The 21,883-nt window shown below is 42.9% G+C and overlaps 1 protein-coding gene across 1 annotated transcript in view; it reads left to right on the top strand.

Annotated features, from left to right (window-relative positions):
* Window positions 1–1,097: 1,097 nt before the first annotated feature.
* Window positions 1,098–21,883, top strand: part of LOC139277185 (interleukin-17 receptor B) — a 47,363-nt gene continuing 26,577 nt past the window's right edge. Inside the window, exons 1-5 of the mRNA XM_070895303.1 lie at window positions 1,098–1,176; window positions 2,737–2,758; window positions 10,640–10,777; window positions 17,475–17,593; window positions 17,999–18,125. Of these exons, the coding sequence (XP_070751404.1) occupies window positions 1,105–1,176; window positions 2,737–2,758; window positions 10,640–10,777; window positions 17,475–17,593; window positions 17,999–18,125 (478 nt within the window). The 5' untranslated portion in view covers window positions 1,098–1,104. The remainder of the gene's footprint in view (window positions 1,177–2,736; window positions 2,759–10,639; window positions 10,778–17,474; window positions 17,594–17,998; window positions 18,126–21,883) is intronic.

The raw sequence follows: 21,883 nt of genomic DNA, 5'->3' as shown, positions 1-21,883 counted from the left end.
GATCCTTTCAGAAACCAGCGTGTGAGCAGTTACGAGTAATGGCATAGAAAGCATAGGCACCATCACTATCAATAATTATTTTCACTTGCTATAAATGCACTTTTCAGTATAAAATGCCTAATCTACTAATCTACTCTTAATACAACTAAATATAAGCATAAATCTGAGTGGTTCTATCTATAAAAGACCCTTAAATAACTATCAAATATCTTAGCTCAATTTTTTTAGCAGCCTCCTCCCTTCCTACGAAATGCAAAATGGCATCCGTAGTGCCCAGTTTGGTCAGGAAAGCCTGGGAAAAGCAACTATTATACAGCGATATTCTCGGCGAGTGATCAGCCCGGCGATGTGACGACAATGTGGCGGAAGTTTAAATCGGCGACGTGCACGCGATCAGCTCGGCGGATCAGCTCGGCGAAGTGAGCTGAAACTTGGGGGCTTAATTTTCCGGCGATGTTGAGGTCTGAGTTTCTATTTTTTGCTCAAAATGAGCGATAGACGTCTGTTTTTGGGCGATATATGGGTGATGTGAAGTGGAAAGTCTGGCCTGGGCAAGATGCATATTGTATAAATTAAATCAGAATAAATCACGTGCCCAATTAGTTCAGTGTGGTAATTATCAACTTTACAACTGCAACCAATTTAGTTTCCATTAGTTTCATTATTTTATAAATCTGCTGGTTTTAGAACGATGGGCAGATAGTGCTGAAATAGCAGAAAACTGTTTAACAATTTTAATTTCATTGGTTCGATGAGGCAGGGGTGGCTGCTGCGGCGTTGAATTTAAAGCCCTGAGATATCTCCCTTGCAGCAGCTTCCTGGAGGTCGAGCTTTCTTTGTTCGCCTTTCACGCGTGGGTGACCAGATAGTCACAAGGAACAGGCAACTCCCCAAATTGTCAGGGATCATAAGTTCCACGAACCGACCACTTCTCACTCACGTCGCGCATGGTGACATTAATGCGTCATCAACAATGATTCAGATTATATTTCCAACCAAAAAGTTATAAAACGCCCCTGATGCTACAGATAACTTCAGAGGCGTTCAGTGCTGCTGGCGGAGTGAGTGAGTGAGAAACTCGGCATGAAGAACAGACCCGCAATAATGAAGATAATCGCAGCATCTTTCGTGTTACTTTATTTTGCTGTTCTTGGTATGGCAACTGACTCTGTATCGGTAAGAAAAATATTGTTTTTGTAAATGAATCCAGATTTTCTTCAGATGTTTCAAAGCAATTTACAGTTTTATGGCAACAGGCGAGAAAAAATAACTCCCGACTTTGGAATCATATAGTGTATAAAGCCAGGAATATATTGGCATTTTCAAGTTTGCACTTCTCGTGACTTTATACAGCATTTTAAAATGAATTATACATACTTTACCAATAATATTTTAAACAAGCTATTGAAAGGTTCCATAATTTTGTAAATCAAAGACAAAAAGGCTTACATTATTGGGTAATTAACCAATTGTATTCCCTTCATTGCGCTGTGGGATTTAAGTAACGTTTATGTCAAATCTCTTGCTTTAAGAACGCCGGTAATCTGTTAGTTTTCTGTGTACTTTGTGTCGTAATCTGACAAATGAAATTTTGTATTCTGTTATGAACTGGTTGGTAATGTTACGGATAAATGTGAACCAAAGAACGACTAATGTTAACATGTTTAGTGATCCCAGTTGCTTTATTGCTGCAACGCAACAGTCTAATAATTTTTAAATTACTTAAAATATCTGATCCAATTATTTTAGGACCAAAATCCCACTTTACTATTTACATTGCTTAAAAAACCTTAAAATTATCAGTATACGATGTCACTTTGGAGTCGAGTCATTATTAGTCTTAACTCCCTGTGCAGCGGTTGGGGGGGCGGGGCACGGTATAACATGCTCTGTGGAACAATAAAACAAATCTCCTTTTTAGTACGTTTAGATCACCTTTAGTGTTGGACCAATAGCATGGAGAGCCTTCCTGTTCCATGAGCATTTCCATTGCCGCTTGGCATGGTACAAAGCCACACAAGCAAACTTCTCAGCACTTGCCCATGTGTAAGAAATAGTGCAGCAAGGATATTTTAAAGACATCTGCGGCAACCTTTGGAAAAGGTTGAAACTTAAATGACCTTTTAACATGTGTTTTAAATTACATGAAGTAAGATTTTCATGTGTAAGGTTGGTTGCAACTAATCACAAATGCACACGTTGATAGCAGCATTAAGGAGTGCTCAGTAAAATATTGGTGGAACTGTTTATTAACATAATTGTATAAACATATATTGAATTCAAAAGTCATGAATTATCACAGTAACAAGTGACAAGATCTAGTCACATCATTTGAATGTCTCATTTAAAGTACTGTCGTGATCACCCTTATTGACTTCATTTTGCATTTAAAAATCTAACCTCTATTTAACCATACACTCATTCATTCAGTGTCCTGGGCAATATTTATCCCTCAATCAACAAACAAAAACAGATTATCTGGTCATTATCACGTTGCTGTTTGTGGGAGCTCGCTGTGTGCAAATTGGTTGCTGCGTTTCCCACATTACAACAGTGACTGCACTTCAAAAGTACTTCATTGTCTGTAAAATACTTTAAGACATCCGGTGGTTGTGAAAGGCACTATATAACAGGAAATCTTTCTTAAATATTAATTGTACTTGAAGTGGATAATAGTATATACAGTATTCAGTTTCAATTCACCTCTTGAAATAAACTCTTTTTTTCTGATGACAGATGACCTGTGAAAGAAAGCAATGTAAGTGTGCATCCTCATTATTCATTTGCAAAGTTGTACATAAATGTATTAATGCACAGGATAAAAGCTCAAGATATATATAATATATATATATACACAATAAATTTTCATGTGTAAGGTTGGTTGCAACTAATCACAAATGCACACGTTGATAGCAGCATTAAGGAGTGCTCAGTAAAATATTGGTGGAACTGTTTATTAACATAATTGTATAAACATATATTGAATTCAAAAGTCATGAATTATCACAGTAACAAGTGACAAGATCTAGTCACATCATTTGAATGTCTCATTTAAAGTACTGTAGTGATCACCCTTATTGACTTCATTTTTGCATTTAAAAATCTAACCTCTATTTAACCTCTATATATGCCTAAAGCTTAAGATACATGCTTATACAAATAAGGGCCAATATTCCAAGTTCGTGCTGCCGATGGAGAGTCTTGTCCACCAGCTGCACATACAGGAGATTGGGATGTGCATCCTCTGTGGACACGCACTGGCAGCTGTTCTTAACAAAGCTAATTGATCATTCCACTTAAACAAGCTTGGGTTTAGTGTGTTCCCCTCCTCCTCCTTCAGTTCTAATCTCACTCATCCTGCTGCAGATTTTCCTCTTTCCATCCTCGCTTCTTGATGTAACAATAAACTTTTGACTTGAGGAGCTCTTGCATTGTTACTGTACAGCTGACAGTAAATGCGCATTCCTCATCAATAGCTGTTTTTGAAAACAAAAATGGTCCAACTGTTTTCCAATGGCAGTGTAGACCCACTTTTATTGTGGGTTTTGCAAATTGTCATTCACTTCACTTCAGGCTGCCTAAATGCATGGAGCTAATTTGTTCTCTTGATGTGAGAACATTGATTGTATCATGACATGAGGCTTCCACCAAAAGGATTGCTAACTCTGGTTGGAAATATTCCTGGATGTCTGACCATGTGACTTCCGCAGTTGTTATTGAATTTACCTTATTAAAAATTGGGTCTCCTGTAGTTGAGTATCTTTTGCTTGTGGTTTCACGCCAGCAGCTGTTAAAAAATCATAGAATAGTACAGCACAGAACATAAGAATATAAGAGGTAGGAGCAGGAGTAGGCCATTCTGCCCTTTGAGCCTGCTTCGCCATTCAATAAGATCATGGCTGATCTCTACCTCAACTCCATCTTCTCGTACTATCCCCATATCCCTTGATTTCCTTAATATCCAATGATCTATCGGTCTCTGTCTTGAATATACTCAACGACTGAGCAACCACAGCCCTCTGGGGTAGAGAGTTCCAATGATTCACAACCCTTTGAGTTAAGAAATGTCTCTTCATCTCAGTCCTGAATGGCCGAAACCTTATCCTGAGATTGTGACCTAGTTCTCGACTCTCCAGCCAAGGAAAACATCCTCCCAGCATCTACCCCATCACGCCCTGTAAGGATTTTACACGTTCCAATGAAATCACCTCTCATTTTTCTAAATTCTAGGCCTAGTCTCCTCAAACTCTCCTAATAGAACAATTCCCCCTCCCCATCCCCCTGCATCTCAGCAATCATTGCACTCCCTCTAAGGCAAGTATATCCTTCCTTGGGTAAGGAGACCAAAACACTATACAGTACTCCAGGTGTAGTCTCACCAAGGCCCTATATAATTGCAGTCAAACTTCTTTACTCCTTTATTACAAAAGGATTGAAATATAAGTTAACATACTATTTGTTTTCCTAATTGCTTGCCATTCCTGCATGTTAACTTTTTCAGTGACTTGTGTACAAGGACACCTAGGCCCTCAGAATTCCAACATTTCCCAATCTCTCACCATTTAAAAAATATTCTGCTTTTCTATTTATTCTACCAAAGTGGATAACTTCACATTTCTCCACATTGTATTCCACCTGTCATCATCATCATAGGCAATCCCTCGAAGCGAGGATGACTTGCTTCCACGCCAAAAAGGGATGAGTTCACAGGTGTTTCAATGAAGGACCTAATATTCAGATCCCGAACTACATCTTGAAGGGTGGAAGATGCCTATGCGTAGATTTTTTAAATGTGTGGTGGCCGTTGCACACCAGCCATCATACGGCCTTGACAGAACTAGGTCTAGGTCCAGTGGCAAGGATTAACCAAGACAACTGAAAACCTGCTCTGCTGCACAGACCTAGTGCGCACACATATCACAGTGAGAGCTGATCCGTGCTGCTGCTGGGCCCTCGCTTCTTCTGGGCCTGAACTCACGCCTCTCCTGGGCCCTGATCAAGTCGCTCTACGCTCCTTTTCCCCAACCTCACTGCTCCTGCTGTACATGCCCACGCTCGAATCAGTGACCTGGATTTGGGTGACGTCAAATCCAGTCACCCTCTTCATAGCTGTCACCCTCCTGCAGCCAGCAGCACGCTCTGTGTCTTGTAGTAGCATGCTTCCACGCTCTTTTAAGGCACCAACCTGCCTCTGGTGTTTCTCACAGGTCGGGTCCACCTGTCATGTTCTTGCTGACTCACTTGCCGACTCACTTAACCTGCCTATGGGGCTAGATTTTCCATTATTTTTGCATGCATACCGCCCACTTAACGTCCATTTTAACGCTGAAATGAGGAGCAATGCCCATATAGCGCCCATTTAGCCACAAAATGTAAACTGACGTCCATTTCTCGGTCACTTACCGCCGAGCGTTACTTCCCACATGTGCGTAACGCTTAGAAAAAATAATACCGCCCACCCACTTTTTTTGGGTGGAACCATCAGAATGGGCGATCCCAACACCCATAATATGGCCCAGCATTACTTTCGGCATGTAATTAACGCCGAGATTTAATAATACCGACCGCCCACTTTTTTTTTGTCGGAAAGATCACATTTGCCGAAACTAATGCCCAATATATCGCCCATCCTTACTTTCGGCACCTCGCACACATCTCGCCGATAATATCGCTTGCCGAAAAAACCTCTGGGAAAAAGTTGAACTGACTGGAACTACTCACAGCAGTATGGACACCATGTTCTAAATCGCAGGTCGCATCATTTAAAAGGCTGCTCTGCTTCAACCTCGGGGGAGTTTGGATGTACTCTGGAGGTGATGCGAACATCTGAACAAACATCTTTTCATACTGTGAACGATTGGAATTTACTTGGTGTCTTAGTGGGGACATTCATTCTTTGTGAACAATCGGTGGAAAACAGATAGCTATTGGAATGGGGCCTGTCATTTTTCACCCTCTCTTGATGACCACGCACATGCTGCAGACTCGAGGTGACAGAAGGTACATTTGGCAGCATAATGTGCCCATTGTAAGATCTGCAAGACAGATGAGGAGGACCAGACGTTACACCCCCCGCAAGTACAGGGAGAAATGGTCTTACCTCAACTTATGCGACACCACCTGCCTTCGGATACTGCGCTTCCACAAAGAAGTTATCACTGAGAGATGCCACCTCATCAGGGGAGATCTGCAGCCTGCCAGCACCATCAGGACTGCACTGCCCGTCGAGGTCAAGGTCACCGTGGCACTGTCGTTCTATGCGTCTGGTTCCTTTCAGGCCTCAGCTGGCGACATTTGCGGTCTGTCTCAACATGCCACACATTGCTGCATTAGACAGGTCACTGAAGCCCTGTACGCACACAGGATGGACTTTATCAGCTTCCCTATGACCAGGGAGGCTCAGACTGAGGGCTTTAGGATTCTACCGAATTGCTAACTTCCCTAAGGTGCAGGGAGCAATAGACTGTATGCACATCGTGACGCAGGCACCTTTTTCAGAATGCAGAGGTTTTCAGGAACCGCAAGGGCTTCCATTCCCTGAATGTACAACTCATTGTCAACCACCAGCAAATTATACAGGCAGTGAATGCTAAATTTCCAGGCAGCATCCATGATGCTCACATCCTATGTGAGCAATGTATCTGACTTGTTTAACAATCAGCCACAAGGTCAATGCTGGATGCTTGGTGACCAAGGATATGGCCTCGCCACCTGGCTGATGACCCCCTTGCGTGACACCCACACCGAAGTCGAGAATCAATACAATGACAGCCACAGCTGATTGCAATATCGTGGAGAAAACCATTGGCGTGCTTAAGCAGCGCTTTAGATGCCTAGACCACTCGGGAGGCGAGCTCCAATACCACCCTGAGCAGGTAGCTCAATTCGTGGTGCTGTGCTCCATGCTGAACAACTTGGCTATCAGGAGGGGACAAGAATTACTAGAGGGGTCTGACGGTCCACCTCAGGAGAGGAGGATGAGGAGGTGGACGCTGACATCGGGCCACACAATCGGGCTGATGCTGAAACCATGCCCCTGCCCTCTAGACCGCAAGAAAGGGCCCGTGGTGGCATCATGGCTGCAAGACTCTTGCGTCAGGAGCTCATAAATGAGCGTTTGCTTGAAAGAACATTGGTGGTATTTACAAAGCTTACACACTGCTGAGTGTGCAGGTCATACATCAATGTTGGGCATCACCTTGGTGACGGTTAAAGTTTAAGTTGATTCACGTTAAGTGTAATTATACTCTTTCATGTTAAGGAATCACCAGTGTGTAACGGTGCAGCTATCTGAGCCAATGCGCAACAAGCTTATGTTAAATAAAAAAACATTTAATCTGACCATTTGTCTGAAATCATAAGTATATTTGTAAAAAACCACCCCACCTCACCCCCGCCCACAACAAATTTATCACATTTACATCATTAGAATGGTCCCCATTTCACGCAATACAGAACATAAATGCAAACCAACAAGGTAGTCCCCTCGTCCCTTGCCCTGACCCTCCCACCAAAGTAGCAGCAGCAACCTAAAAATATGCCCCAGACAACACCTGAGGCCATGCACCTCACTTTCCTCCCCCCGGCCCACCCTGCCCGCTTCTCCTCCCCACCTCTACCCCTTCCCCTCCTGACTCCAAGCCGTCTGGCCGCGGAGCTCCTCAGGCATTGCTTCATTGGTGGGGGGGGGGGGGTATGATGGCAGAACCGCTGATTGGATGGATACGGGAGAGGACAGTCCAGAGGTGGGAACGTGCTCCAAGCCAGAAGCAAGATGTTGCTCCTGGCTCTCGTGTGTCGTTGACAATGGGGATGCAGCACCTTGGGCTGCAGTGCCATGCTCAGGACCACTGGGAGCCCTCTGCTACCAGTGATCCTGGCTAACAGCTCCAAGGTCTCCTCCATCCCTTCCATGTTATGTATTATTTGTTGGACAAAAACTCGGTGCCAACTACATTCTTGGTGTTTAGTAGGCTTTTTGCTGCTGGTGAATCTCCCTTGTACCTCCCACAACAGCCAAACAAGCACACCCCACACGCTTTCAGTCCCTCTCTGCTCCTCTCTCGCTCTTCTGTGCATGTAATGATGACCCCTGACCTCCTGAATCGCGGGAAATGAGCGTTGCCAAGCCGTTGCTAAGGACGGCGACACTTTACGGCAGAAGGTCAGAGCTTTAACGCTAATGCCCATTTCAGATCGTTCGCGATAATGCACAATTTTTAAAATGGAGATTAGGGGCTTTGAAAATGGGTGACAAGCTGGCGATCTGAAAACCCATTTTTACTGCCCATTTTTGGGCGATCTGTACAAAAGTGTAAAATCTAGCCCTATATCCCTTTGCATCCTACTGACAATTTACTTTCCCACCTAGATTTGTATTGTCAGCAAACTTCATACATTACACTCAGTCCCTTCATCTAAGTCATTGATATAACTAGTAAATAGGTCCAAGCACTGAACCTTGCGGTAACCCACTAGTTACAGTCTGCCAACCTGAAAATTACCTGTTTATTCCTATTCTCTGTTTTCGGTCCGTTATCCAGGTCCCTCTGAATACCAACATTTCCCAATCTTTCACCATTTAAAAAAAAAAAAGTACTCTGCTTTTCTATTTTTCCTACCAAAGTGGATAACTTCACATTTCTCCACATTATATTCCATTTGTCATGTTCTTGCCCACTCACTTAGCCTGTCTAAATCTCCTTGAAGCCTCTTTACATCCTCCTCACAACTTACATTCCCACCTAGCTTTGTATCCTCAGCAAATGTGGATATATTGCATTTGGTTCCCTCATCCAAATCATTGATATAGATTGCGAATAGCTGGGGCCCAAGCACCAATCCTTGCGGCACCCCACTAGTTACAGCCTGCCAACCTGAAAATGACCCATTTATTGCTACTCCCTGTTTTCTGTCCATTAACCAATCCTCAATCCATGCTAATATATTACCCCCAATCCCTTGAGCCCTAATTTTGTTTAATAACCTCTTACCGAATGCTTTCTGAAAATTCAAATACACTACATACACTGGTTCCCTCTATCAACCCTGCTGGTTACAACATAAAAAAAACCGGCATTGGATTTGTTAAACACAATTTCCCTTTCTTGAATCCATGTTGATTCTGCTCAATATTATTATTTTCTAAGTGTCGGGTTACCGTGTCCCTAATAATAGATTCTAGCATTTTCTCTACTATTGATATCCGACTAACTAGTCTATAGTTCCCTATTTTCTTTCGTGAATAGTGGGGTTACATTTGCTAACTTCCAATCCATGGGGATTGTTCTGGAATCTAGGAATTCTGGAAATCAAAACCAATGCATCCACTATCTCTGTAGCTACCTCTTTTAAAACCCTAGGATGTAGGCCATCAGGTGATTTGTTGGCTTTTAGTCCCATTAATGTCTCCAGTACTATTTCTTTACTAATAAGTTCTTTAAGTTTCTCATTCTCACTAGACCCTTGGTTCCCCACAGAAGAGGCCACTTGGCCCATTGAGTCAGCTTTTCAAAGAGCAATCCAGTTAGTCCCACTCTCCTGTTCTTTCACCATATCCCTGCAATTTTTTTTCTCCAAGTGTTTATCTAATTCCCTTTTGAAGGCCATTCCCCAATCTCCCTTTGTCCCCTAAGAAGACCATAGGGTCATGTTCAGCATTAGAATACAAGCAGTAGAGATTTGGATGAATTGGAGTTTGAGGAGGATGGCGGATCGAATCTGGAATTTTCCTGATCTGCATGACTTAACTACTTACTGAATAAACTCGATCACACTTATCCTTCAGTGGTTTTTGGTTAGATAATGGATTGGTACCATTCACACCTCAGAAATTCAGAAAATGTGAGTTAATAATGAGTGGAACTAATGGTCGCTATGGAACACTTAACATATTTGAGGATCCCTCTTGGGAAGGGGGAATAATCGTAGGAAGGGCATGGTGGTGTAATTCTGTGTTTTCCAAACTTTTTTATGTGGGCATTCACTGTAGATTTTAATGCACTGTTCTAAATTCCAAAACACAGTGTCCACTATAAAAGGATTAAGTATGATCATTGCAGATTTTTACTGGTTTACAGCAATAGAAATAATGTGCTAGTAAATCAACAAATATAATTTGACCTTGTAGATCCTTGGTCTCCTTGCAGACCTTTGGGATCTGGGATCCCCAGTTTGAAAATCTATTGTGGAATTGATAGCCATCCTTGTCTTAACTTTATATTTTATTTGTTCTAAAATTGGTTGCAGCAGCTAAATCAGTTCCCGAAGTGCAAGCGTGCTGTTTGATTGTAACCTCTTTACCTCTGGCTTCCCAATGACCATTCCGTTTTGTTAACAGATGCAATGTGTATATTCCTTCCCTGCAATATAAAGGATAATACAAAGTTATTGATATCCCTGTACAATATTTTACTACTTTCTCTGCTCCCAGCAACTTCCAGGATCAAATTTTACAGATATTTCAGTTTTCCTTAGCTTCATCCTGAAATGATGCCACATAATAAGCCAAACAAATCCTGCATTTATTGGATCGATTTTCAAACATCCCGCTTGTGAATTATATTCATTTTAATGTTATGTAATGTATCAATTGTGCATAATTGCTTGTAAAAATCTGAAATAGAACCTTTTTGTTTAGTTAATGAACATCCGCCGGAGTGGTCAATAACTCATGAGGAAACCCCTTCAGATATTTCAGATCTTAAAGTTGAGCTACAACTGCCTAAAGAAAATCATCTTCCAGTGCTTAATGTCAGCTGGATCATTAGCCAAGATGGTAATATTTTCTTACATACAAAATGCACAATTTATTTTGAAACATATATTGTACATTTGTATTTCTGGGCTTTAAGAATTATTAATAAATCTCCTATGGCATTGCACATTGGTAAGTCAGAAAATATGGCCTCTTTTACCGGCCTCTGCTACCTTTTGTGTTGCTGTTTCTATCTTTTGTTTCTCCCTCTTTTTTTTTTTGCTTCTCTGACTATCCTCTTCTGCTTCGGTCTCAAACCTTCCTGGTCTGTTTTTATTGATCTTCTGTCAAAATTCCAGCGGACTATTGCAGTAATTGCAGAAGGGCCGAATGGCCTACTCCTGCACCTATTTTCTATGTTTCTATGCCAACTCTCACGATTTAATCACTAGACGTGATTTTTAATGAAAATTCCCGATCTCGCAATTCACCTCTGGAAGAGTCACGAGTTGAACAGTTCATTAATTCTGTACTTCTGTATAGAAAAAATAGTGCACTCTGCCTGCGCACCTCTAGTCTATTAATGTTCCAGTGCCGAAAGGGGCATGTCTCTCATTACCTGGACACTAATTAATTGACAAGCATGTTTTAATGGAATCTTAGCAAAATATAAAGGAGGCGTGACCGTGCTAGTAAGATACTGACTGAATGACCCTGCAGGATGACCCAGGGGAGGGGATAGGGCTAACTGCTTGTCCACTGGTTGAGGAGTTTTGGGGGCCAGAATTGCCTTCAGTGGGAAATTGGGAAGGGCACTTCATTTATCCAGAATTTACTGCCCAGCGGGAATCAGAGAGAAGAGCTGGAAAATTCGGCTCTTTATCTCTGACACCACCTCCCAGCGCTTTTGGGGCGCTGTTTGAGGCAGTGTAAGGGTGGGTTTGGGTCGGGAGCAGGGTCCACCACCATGCCAACCATGTCAGCGTGACTCGTCGCAGCGTCCCTCCCCTTCACTTAACGCGGATGGATGCAGCGAGGTCTACGTAGAGTCCACTGGGCCACCAATGGCCCTGCACCCAAGAGGCGATGCCGGGCTGTAACCCAGCGGCCGCCATTGTCGGGCAAACTCTGGAGTCGGCCAACCATTTAAACAAAATGGGGGCCGTGGCGGTGCAACCTCTCTAAGGGTGGCCGCTCCGCCCAGACACTGGCAGCTTCTCGCCACGCGAAGCTGTCGGGGGCATCGACCAGCGGCGGCTGTGCTCCCGCGGGGCAATGTCTCCTGCGGGGCAGAAAAGGGGTTGCCGCTGGGCGGAAACACAGGGCGCAGCAGAAACCCGTTCCCGCCACCCCCGGCCTGGGGGCAATTGCAGATGGGTCGGTCCTGCCCCTGGTTGGAAAGGCCTTACTATTACCGCCTCTTAGAGGCCTTGAGGATGGGGGAAATTTTCCCCCCATGATCTTTCTTGTATGATGGCCGGGGGATGATGTTGCTCCTGGCCAATGACAACTGGTATGGGGACCCGGGCTGCTTCAGGCACCCGAGTTCCCTGACCCCCAACCTCGCTGGAGATTCGGTGACTTCTACAGTGCATCCAGCATCTGCAGTCCAGCCTGAAGGGATTGGAAGGTACCGACAAATTTTCTAAATTTAAAAAGTGCTGGGGGACCTGCAGTCAAAGTTATTTTGAGAAAATGAGGATAATGGGTGAACAGGACTGAGTGCAGATATTTTGGACAAGTCAGAAATGATGGAGGTTGGAGAGTCAGAGCCAGAAAGAGGGCATTGGAGAAAAATATTCTGTTGGTGACAAAAGCATAGATAAAGGGTTCCAGCAGTGCTGGAGTTACAGTAGGAGCAGAAACCGGCCGTGTTGCAGAGATGGAAACAAGAAGTTGTGGTGATGGGTAGGATGTTGCGTTTGGAGTTCTTCTCTGGATCAGACTGAGGTCAAGGTCTCGCACTGTCTGGTTAAGCCTGAATGAGTGTCACTGACCCCATCCCCCTCCCCAGCCAAAGAGCAGAGTTTATGGTGGTGCCCAAAACAACGATAAAGCGTATTGTTACTTCTGAACTATTTCAAACACTGCATGTACAGTATCGTCATCATCATCATAGGCAGTCGCTCGAAATCGAGGAAGACTTGCTTCCACTCTAAAAGTGAGTTCTTGGCTGACTGAACAATCCAATACAGGAATTAGTCTCTGTCACAGGTGGGACAGACAGTGGTTGAAGGAAAGGGTGGGTGGGAAGCCTGGATTGCCGCAAGCTCCTTCCGCTGCCTGCGCTTTTTTTCTGCATGCTCTCAGCGACGAGACTCGAGGTGCTCAGCGCCCTCCCGGATGCTCTTCCTCCACTTAGGGCGGTCTTTGGCCAGGGGTTCCAGATGTCGGTGGGGATGTTGAATTTTCTCAAGGAGGCTTTAGGGGTGTCCTTAATAGCATAGGTTTTGGTTCACAGGAGTATGGAGGCTTGATTTTAACATCAGGCATTAAACAGCCAGGCAGTGGACGAAGTGCTAGCCTCTTCCTACTGGCAAGTTGCCCAAGCCATAAATATATATGCTTAATTATATAGCTAATTTATTTTAGTCATGAAATGCATGGCAGCATGGTGATAAAGGGAGGGATTTTTAATGTTTTTTTCTGTAAAGCATTTTCAGATGCAGTAATGTAGGGCACAAGTTTCGGCCTCAGTTGCTCCTGATTTTTTGGAGCAACTGGTGTAGAACGGAGTATCTTAGAAATCGGTCGGTCGGGAGCGGAGGTCGGGGGGGGGGGGGGGGGGAAAGAGAGATCGGTCGGGAGCGGAGGTCGGTCGTGGGGGGAGGAGATCGGTCGGGAGCTGAGGGTCGGGGAGGCGGGGGAAGCAGAGGTGGGGGGTGGGGGGTGGGTTGGGGAGCGGGAGTCCAGTCCGGTCCGGTCCAGAGGAGGCAGGAGCTGGGCGTGGGAGGCAACCTTATGCACGCAGCCCCAGTGAGGCCATTCGGCCAGGGCTAGGGGCTGCATGCTTCAGGCCCCTCCCACACTGTTTTGGGCGCCTGGAGCTACTGCACATGTGCGCCCACTGTAGCGTGCATGTGCAGAGGTCCCGGCACTGTTTTCAGCGCAGGGACCTGGCTCCGCCCCCTACAGCTCCTGCTGTGCTGCGCCGAGGGCCAGAGGACCTGCATGGAGCCGGAGAATCTAAGTTTTTTTTTAGGCGCACATTGTGGCGCGAAAAACGGGCATCCAGGTCGGGGCTGCGCCGTTCTAGGTGCGGCCCGAAACTTGGGCCCGTAGTTTTTGTAAAAAGCTGTAACCTGTTGGAGCTTAACTAAAGCCACTCATGAGGTTTATAAACAAATTGTTAATCTTTTTTTGTTTATATTTGAAAAAAATAGCAATTCATGATTTCTTAGCAAATCTATCATTTTTAAGACTTTGTCTCATGATTTGTGGGATTGGCATTACTGCTATCGGGAGAAACCCCACAAAAACTACCGCCGTTAATATATTATAAATAGCTTTTTTGTTTTATTTTATAACTATATATAAAATTAAGAGGAATGTGATGTTCCCCAAGGGTTCAACTGGCCGACTCAACGTGTAGCTGAACCATGCAGAGCAGGAAGACCTGTTCAGTTCCTGGTTTGTGGTGATTTGGCAGATCTCAGATGGGGCTAAGGTTAATGCGCTACAATTGATTACAGTACTCCAGGTTAGGGAGGGAAAATCACCTCGGGCTGCTGCTGTTAATTTCTATACAAATAATATGGGCTGTGTGTGTGTGTATATGTATGTATATTTTGGGCGAACACAGGATTGGGCTTGGCTGTAATGCTCCAATTACTTCCCTGGGGTCACAGATGTAGAATAGGCATGTGAGGGAGATACCACAGATTCATGCATCTCTGGTACTATACTCCAGTAAACAATAAACACATTCAAGTGAGGAGAGAGTCGAGGGGAGAAAATTGGAAATCCAAAAGCTAGTGAACATAAGAATTAGGAGCAGAAGTAGGCCATTCAGCCCTTCAAGGCATTCAATTAGATCATGGCTGATCTTTTACCTCAACTCCACTTGCCTGCACTATCCCCATATCCCTTGATTCCATCAATATCCAAAACTCTATTGATCTCTGTCTTGAATATACTCAATGACTGACCATACACAGCCCTCTGGGGTAGAGAATTCCAAAGATTCACCACCTTCTGAGTGAAGAAATTTCTCATCTCAGTCCTAAATTGCCGACCCCTTATTCTGAGACTGTGACCCCTGGTTCTAGACTCCCCAGCCAGAGGAAACATCCTCCCTGCATCTAACCTGTCATGCTCTAAGAATTTTGTATGTTTCAATTAGATCACCTTTCATTCTTCTAAACTAGAGAATATAGGCCTAGTCTACTCAATCTGTCCTTATAGGACAATCTTCCCCCATCTCAGAAATCAGTCTGGTGAACCTTTGTTGTACTACCTCTATGGCAAGGAGACCAAAACCGTACACAATATCCCAGGTGCAGTCTCACCAGGGCCCTATATAATTGCAGTAAGATGTCTTTACTCTTATACTCAAATCCTCTTGTAATAAAGGCTAACATACCATTTGCTTTCTTTGCTTGCTGTACCTGCATGTTAACGTTCAATGATTCGTGTACAAGGACACCCAGGTCCCTCTGAATACCAACATTTCCCAATCTTTCACCATTTAAAAAAAAAACTCTGCTTTTCTATTTTTCCTACCAAAGTGGATAACTTCACATTTCTCCACATTATATTCCATTTGTCATGTTCTTGCCCACTCACTTAGTCTGTCTATATCCCCTTGAAGCCTCTTTGCATCCTCCTCACAACTTACATTCCCACCTAGTGTTGTATCATCAGCAAACTTGGAAATATTATATTTGGTCCCCTCATCCAAATCATTGATATAGATTGCGAAGAACTGGGGCCTAAGCACCGATTCTTGCAGCACCCCACTAGTTACAGCCTGCCAACCTGAAAATGACCCGTTTATTGCTACTCTGTTTTCTGTTCATTAACCAATCTTCAATCCATACGAGTATATTACCCCCAATCCCATTAGCCCTAATTTTATTTTATAACCGCTTGTGTGGCACCTTATCGAATGCCTTCTGAAAATCCAAATGCACCACATCCACTGGTTTCCCCCTTAACCATTTACAACCTCAAAAAACTTGTCAGATTTGTCAAACATGATTTCCCTTTCATAAATCCGTGTTGACTCTGCCGAATCCTATAATTATTTTCTAAGTGCCCTGTTACCACATCCTTAATAATAGATTCTAGCATTTCCATATTACTGATGTCAGGCTAACTGGTCTGTAGTTCTGTGTTTTCTCTCTCCCTCCTTTCTTAAATAACGTGGTTACATTAGCTACTTTCCAATCTGGGGGAACCGTTCTAGAATCTATGGAATTTTGGAAAATAACAACCAATGCATCCACCATCTCTATAGCCACCTCTTTCTAAAGCAAAGGATATAGGCCATCAGGTCCAGGGGATTTATCAGCTTTCAGTCCCATTAATTTCTTCAGTACAATTTTTAATACTAATTTCTTTCAGTTCCTCATTCTCGCTCGACCCTTGGTTCTCCACAATTTTCGGGACGTTTTTTATGTCTTCTTCCATGAAGACAGACAAAAAGTATTTGTTTAATTTCTCTGCCATTTCCTCATTCCCCATTATAATTTATTCTGTCTCAGCCTGTAGGGGACCTTCGCTAATCTTTTCCTTTTTTACAAACCTATAGAAGCTTTTACAATCTGTTTTGATGTCTCTCTAGTTTACTCTCTCATTCCATTTTCCCTTTCGTTATCAATTTCTTGGTCTTCGTTTGTTGAATTGTAAAATCCTCCCAATTTCAGACTTACGGCTTTTTTTCAACATTATAAACCTCTTCCTTTGATCTAATATAAGCCTCTTCCTTTGATGTAATACTATCTTTAACTTCTCTTGTTAGCCACGGTTGGATCACTTTTCCTGTGGGGGTTTTGTGCCTTAAAGGAATGTATGTTTGTTGTAAATTATGCATTAATTCTTTAAATGCTAGCCATTGCTTGTCTAGCGTGATAGCTTTTAATGTAGTTGCCCACATTCAGAGGAGATAATTGAGGGGAGAAAATTGGAAACATTCTCTTGGCCAGTTTTTATTTTGTTTAATATATACAAGTTGCTGTATGGACTACATAAAAGGTGTAAAATTAGTTTTGATAATTAAGTATGAGGAATTTTCCAGATGTAATTTTTTTCTAGAATTGCCTTTTCTGATCAAAAACCTACAAATATGCTTGTGTGATGGTTGCATGAAGCTTTTCAATCAGATCAAATTGCTTTAAAAATGAACAAACGTTTGAAAAGAAAATCTGGTTGTCACAGATACAGTATATGGAACCTTTTATTCATTGCTTGTATGCTTGGATTTCCCTAATAGATCATGTAATAATATGAGACAGACAGGGATCGTGCATAAATCAAAAGAAGAAAACAAATAATCCATTTAAGAACATAAGAAATAGGAGCAGGAGTAGGCTTTGGCCTCTCGAGCCTGCTCTGCCATTCAATAAGATCGTGGCTGATTTTAATGTAAGAGTGTGTAAATGTTGGTGGATTTCCATTCACTTAATTTCAGAACATTTTGTTGAGGTCACTAATACGTGAATGAATGATACTTTGAGTGCTTTTTTTATTATGGCTTAGGACATTTTACTACAATAAGAGTGCCATATTTGTTAGTGTTATATTCTTCAGATCTTCTAAAAGTGATTTATTTTTCCAGGAAGTATTCAAAAACTTAGAGCTACTATGATATGCATTCAAAGTCAACATGAATGGTCCTGTATTCGATGCAATTACAATACACCGTTCAAAAGTGCACAAAATCCTCAAGGTCAACCAGTGAGTTATACAGATTTTCTGATACATTTATTATACCAGGATAAGCTAACATTTATAAAATGATGTGTACACTTGTACTTAAGACATGAATTAATTAAATATAATTTGCTTCTACAGTAATTCCATTGTTTCAAACTTGATTATACAAATGTGAGACACTAATCGCAACACAGCTCAACAGTGTAATTACTATAGGAAATTCTGAAAATTATTTCTAAATGATTATTGGTTTCTGACGTGTAATCTCTGAGGATCCTTGTTTGTGTATATAAAAATAATCTTCCTCTTTTATCAGCCTATCATGGGATACATTGCATTTCAGAATTGTTTAGGATTGTACAGGACATTATAAGCTTTCCTGAAATGTAATACCTTGTTACATTAAACATTTCTTCCTTTTTCAAGTGGCAGTTTCATTACGCTGAATTTCCTGTTGATCCAGAATCCCATTACACCGTGAGTGCTTTCAACATCCCAACATCAAATATTCGTGAATACCCACCTGAGAAATCCACAAATCTTTTCACACCAAGTAAGTGTATGATCCCATAACCTAACAAGCTAGGTGGGAAAGTAAGCTGTGAGGAGGACACAAAGAAGCTGCAAAGCGATATTGACCAGTTAAGTGATTGGGCAAGAAGGTGGCAGAGTATAACGTGGGGAAATGTGAAATTATCCACTTTGATAGGAAGATTAGAAAAGCAGATTTTTTTTTTAAAAAGGGGAGAGACGAGTAAATGTTGGTATTCAGAAGGATTCAGGTACATTTGTGCACATCACCAAAAGTTATCATGCAAGTACAGCAAGCAATTAGGAAGGTGTCGAAATCTCGGCCTCCGAAAAGAATGACTCCGACACTTACAGCTCCGGCAGAAGTTTCTTTAATTCGCTTGCTAGCAAGGGGCAGGTTACACTCAGTCAAGGGCTAAGTGAACACCTCCAAAATGGTACAGTTTCACAAGATATTTATACAGTAAAACCCAAGTTATGGCCTCTCCCTGTGTATTGCTCTGTCTCAGTCAGTGAATACAGATAAAGAGTTAATTACTATATCCTTGTCCTGACATGGTTTACAGATATTTCCTTTTGTCAGGGTTATCAGTTGGCCAGCCGGCCATTACTCCATGAGGGTGTGGTAATGGGCTATCACCTGTCTTGTATTGTCAGGATTGTTCAATTTCCTGGTCAGTTTATCGTTTACATCAAATGGATGAGGTCTCTACAAGAGATAATGGCTGGTGGTTTGAGTCTAGAAGATAAAGGTGGGGTGACATGGAACTCTTGTCGTGTAGACAATAGGAGAGCCCCACGGGGGGGGGGTACTTGTCTCCGCATGACTTGTCTCCTAGCTGTCTGATGGCCATCAGCCATCTCAAACCAGGTTTAGCTGTTTATGCAAGCTGGCTGCTAAAATGCAGAAAGTTCTGGAAGGGCCAGGACTCCATTTTGTTATATATATATATATTGCAAAGGGCACACAAATACTGTATGGTATCAGCATAGATAAAAATACATTTCCACATTCCCCCATTTTGTCCTTCACAAGGACAACTCAATCCATTCTGATCTTGTACAGTCTCTCCATTTCCATTTCCACACAAGAGCCTTCAGCAGTTGTTGCTACCATAACTCTAGCCGTGGTCTCGGTAGGTAACATAGTTTCTCCCACCCTTTACCTGGGGCTTTGTTATGGACCTTTGTCCAGCCAACGGTTGCTATCTTTCTTTCAGTGGGATTAGTTGTGGCTTGCCATTTAATCATTTGGGAACACTTGCTGCATCCCATTTCTGGTCCTGTAGTCTCATTACTCACTAGACATATTATACCTTCGGGATTTTCTATTCTGGGAGTAATGCTTAGGAAGGGAGGCTGATGGTTATTATCATAATTGGGCTGGTACCATCCCTGGAAGGCTGTAACTTTATACCCTGCCGACCTCCATTCTGTTTGCTCCTTCGTTTCTGGCCCCTTAGTTAGGTTTGTCCTATTTTGCACTGTCAACCATTCTACCATTTCTGATTCGTTAGAGGGGACAGATCTGAGGGGAATACCCCCTTTGGAGTGGACAGGCACATGGGAACATATCCAACAACTTGACAAGTTTCTTTCTTGAGCATACCTATGACTCAGTGCCATAAATACGTTTACGTGCAATTCCCTTCGGTGGCGGGTCTGTACCCCTGGTGTAATCAATAATGCGAAGTAAAACCCTGTCAAGCCCAGCACCATCAGTCCCCATAGTCCATACAGTTCCTTATTCAGTCTTCCTTTTTCTGTTCCTCTGATTCCTTCTTCCCTTCCTCCTGGTCGGGTGCCCGTTTGCAATGGGGTGCGTGGATCCATGTTGGCCTTTCCTTTACCTTGATTGCAGTATTAGTCGCCAGCAAGACCTGGTATGGTCCTTCGAATCTTGGCTGTAGACTGCTTTTTCTTTTAAAAATCTTGATGTAAACGAATTCCCCTGGCTCCAGGTTATGACACTTCCCTTCCGCTGGCTTGACTTGGGCTTCCTTTACCTGTGAATGAAAGCTGGAAATACATTTGGTTAGTGCAATACAATAATTCAACATATTTTCCTCCATTTTGTGGATGTCCATCTGTTTTGCAGTAAATGGTGCTGTAAAAGGTAGTCGTTGGGGACATCCCATAACTATCTCATGCGGCGACAGGCCTGTTGTTCTGTTGGTTGTAGATCATATTACCATCAAAGCTAAGGGCAGCAGTTCTGTCCATTTCAGTCCAGTGTCATTGCATAGTTTTGCCAGCTTATTTTTAAGCATTCCATTATATCTTTCAACAAGTCCAACTGATTGTGGATGATAACTGCAATGAAAACGTTGATTAATCTGCAAAGCTTTACACATTTCTCTTATAACAGTTCCCGTGAAATGTGACCCGTTATCACTAGAAAGCTTAGCAGGGATTCCGAAGCGCGGTACGATTTCCTTTAACAAACATTTAGCAACAGTAGTGGCATCGGCCTTTTTACATGGAAAGGCTTCAATCCATCTAGAGAACACATCTACAATAACTAATACATACTTGAATCCCATACACCTAGGTAATTCAATAAAATCCATTTGTAAATGTACAAAAGGCCCGACTGGATTTGGGTGGGAGGCAGATTCTACTTTTTCCGTCTTACCCGGATTCATTGTCTGACAGGTAACACAATTTTCACTGATTTGTTTTGCAATTTCCAAAATACCTGGTGCATACCAAGTTGCCAAAATATAATCTGCCAATCCCTCTTTGCCTGCATGTGTGAATGTATGAACACATCGGGCAATCCATGGAAGTAAGGATCTGGGCACCACCACACGGCCGTCGTGGTGAACCCATATTCCTTCTGGATTTTTATAACATTGATCCTTCGTCCAGGTCACCACCTCCTCTGTACTGGCCTGTGTCTGAAAGGCCAGCACATCATTAATAGTGGGTGGCGGGTCTGAGCAATTATTTTTCCTTAGTGGGAACAATGACACCTGCATCCCCCCCTTTTGACAGAGCTGCTGACTTAGCTGCATTATCAGCTCTGGCATTCCCAAGTGCCACCTCATTCGACTGGCCTGTATGTGCTTGGCATTTGATAATGGCAAGTTTCAAAGGGCATTGAATGGCTCGCAGGAGATTTTCCATTTGTTCTGCATTTTTGATAGTGGTTCCTGAAGAAGTCAGGTACCCGTGAATCTTCCAAATTTGTCCATAGTCATGTGATACCCCAAAAGCATACCTGGAGTCAGTGTAGATATTAACTGTGTGCCCTTCAGCCAGAATACAGGCTCAAGTTAACGCAAACAATTCGGCTTGTTGGGCAGAAAAGGAGTCTGGAAGAGAGGCTGTTTCGACAACATTAAACTGAGTTACAATTGCATAAGCCGCTCTAGGTTGGCCCCTATCATTTCGTAGGGCTGATCCATCAACATAGTACACTAGATCAGGGTTACACATTGGTACATCTGTTAGATTGATACGTGGTTTAGTCACTAATTCAGTTACCATTTCACATGAATGGGGTTCGCCGTCGTCTTCCGTAGGGAGTAGAGTGGCTGGATTTATGGTAGTGCATCTTTTGATGAGGTTCGGATTTGATAACCGTTCGACCTCGTATTTAGTGGTTCTTGCGGAGGTTAGGTGTTGGGTGGCACACTTAGTAAGTAAAATCTCGACAGAGTGTGGGATATACAAAATGGTCTGATGATTTAGAGTTATTGTCGGAGCCTGTTGCATAGCATAATAAGCTGCTGCCAATGAAGGAAGACATCCTGGTAGTCCGCGTGCCACTGGGTC

The sequence above is a fragment of the Pristiophorus japonicus genome, chromosome 12 (assembly GCF_044704955.1).
Source record: "Pristiophorus japonicus isolate sPriJap1 chromosome 12, sPriJap1.hap1, whole genome shotgun sequence".
Lineage (NCBI taxonomy): Eukaryota > Metazoa > Chordata > Chondrichthyes > Pristiophoridae > Pristiophorus > Pristiophorus japonicus.
The sequence above is the reverse complement of the archived record's forward strand: the minus strand, read 5'-3'. Positions and strand labels throughout refer to the sequence as shown.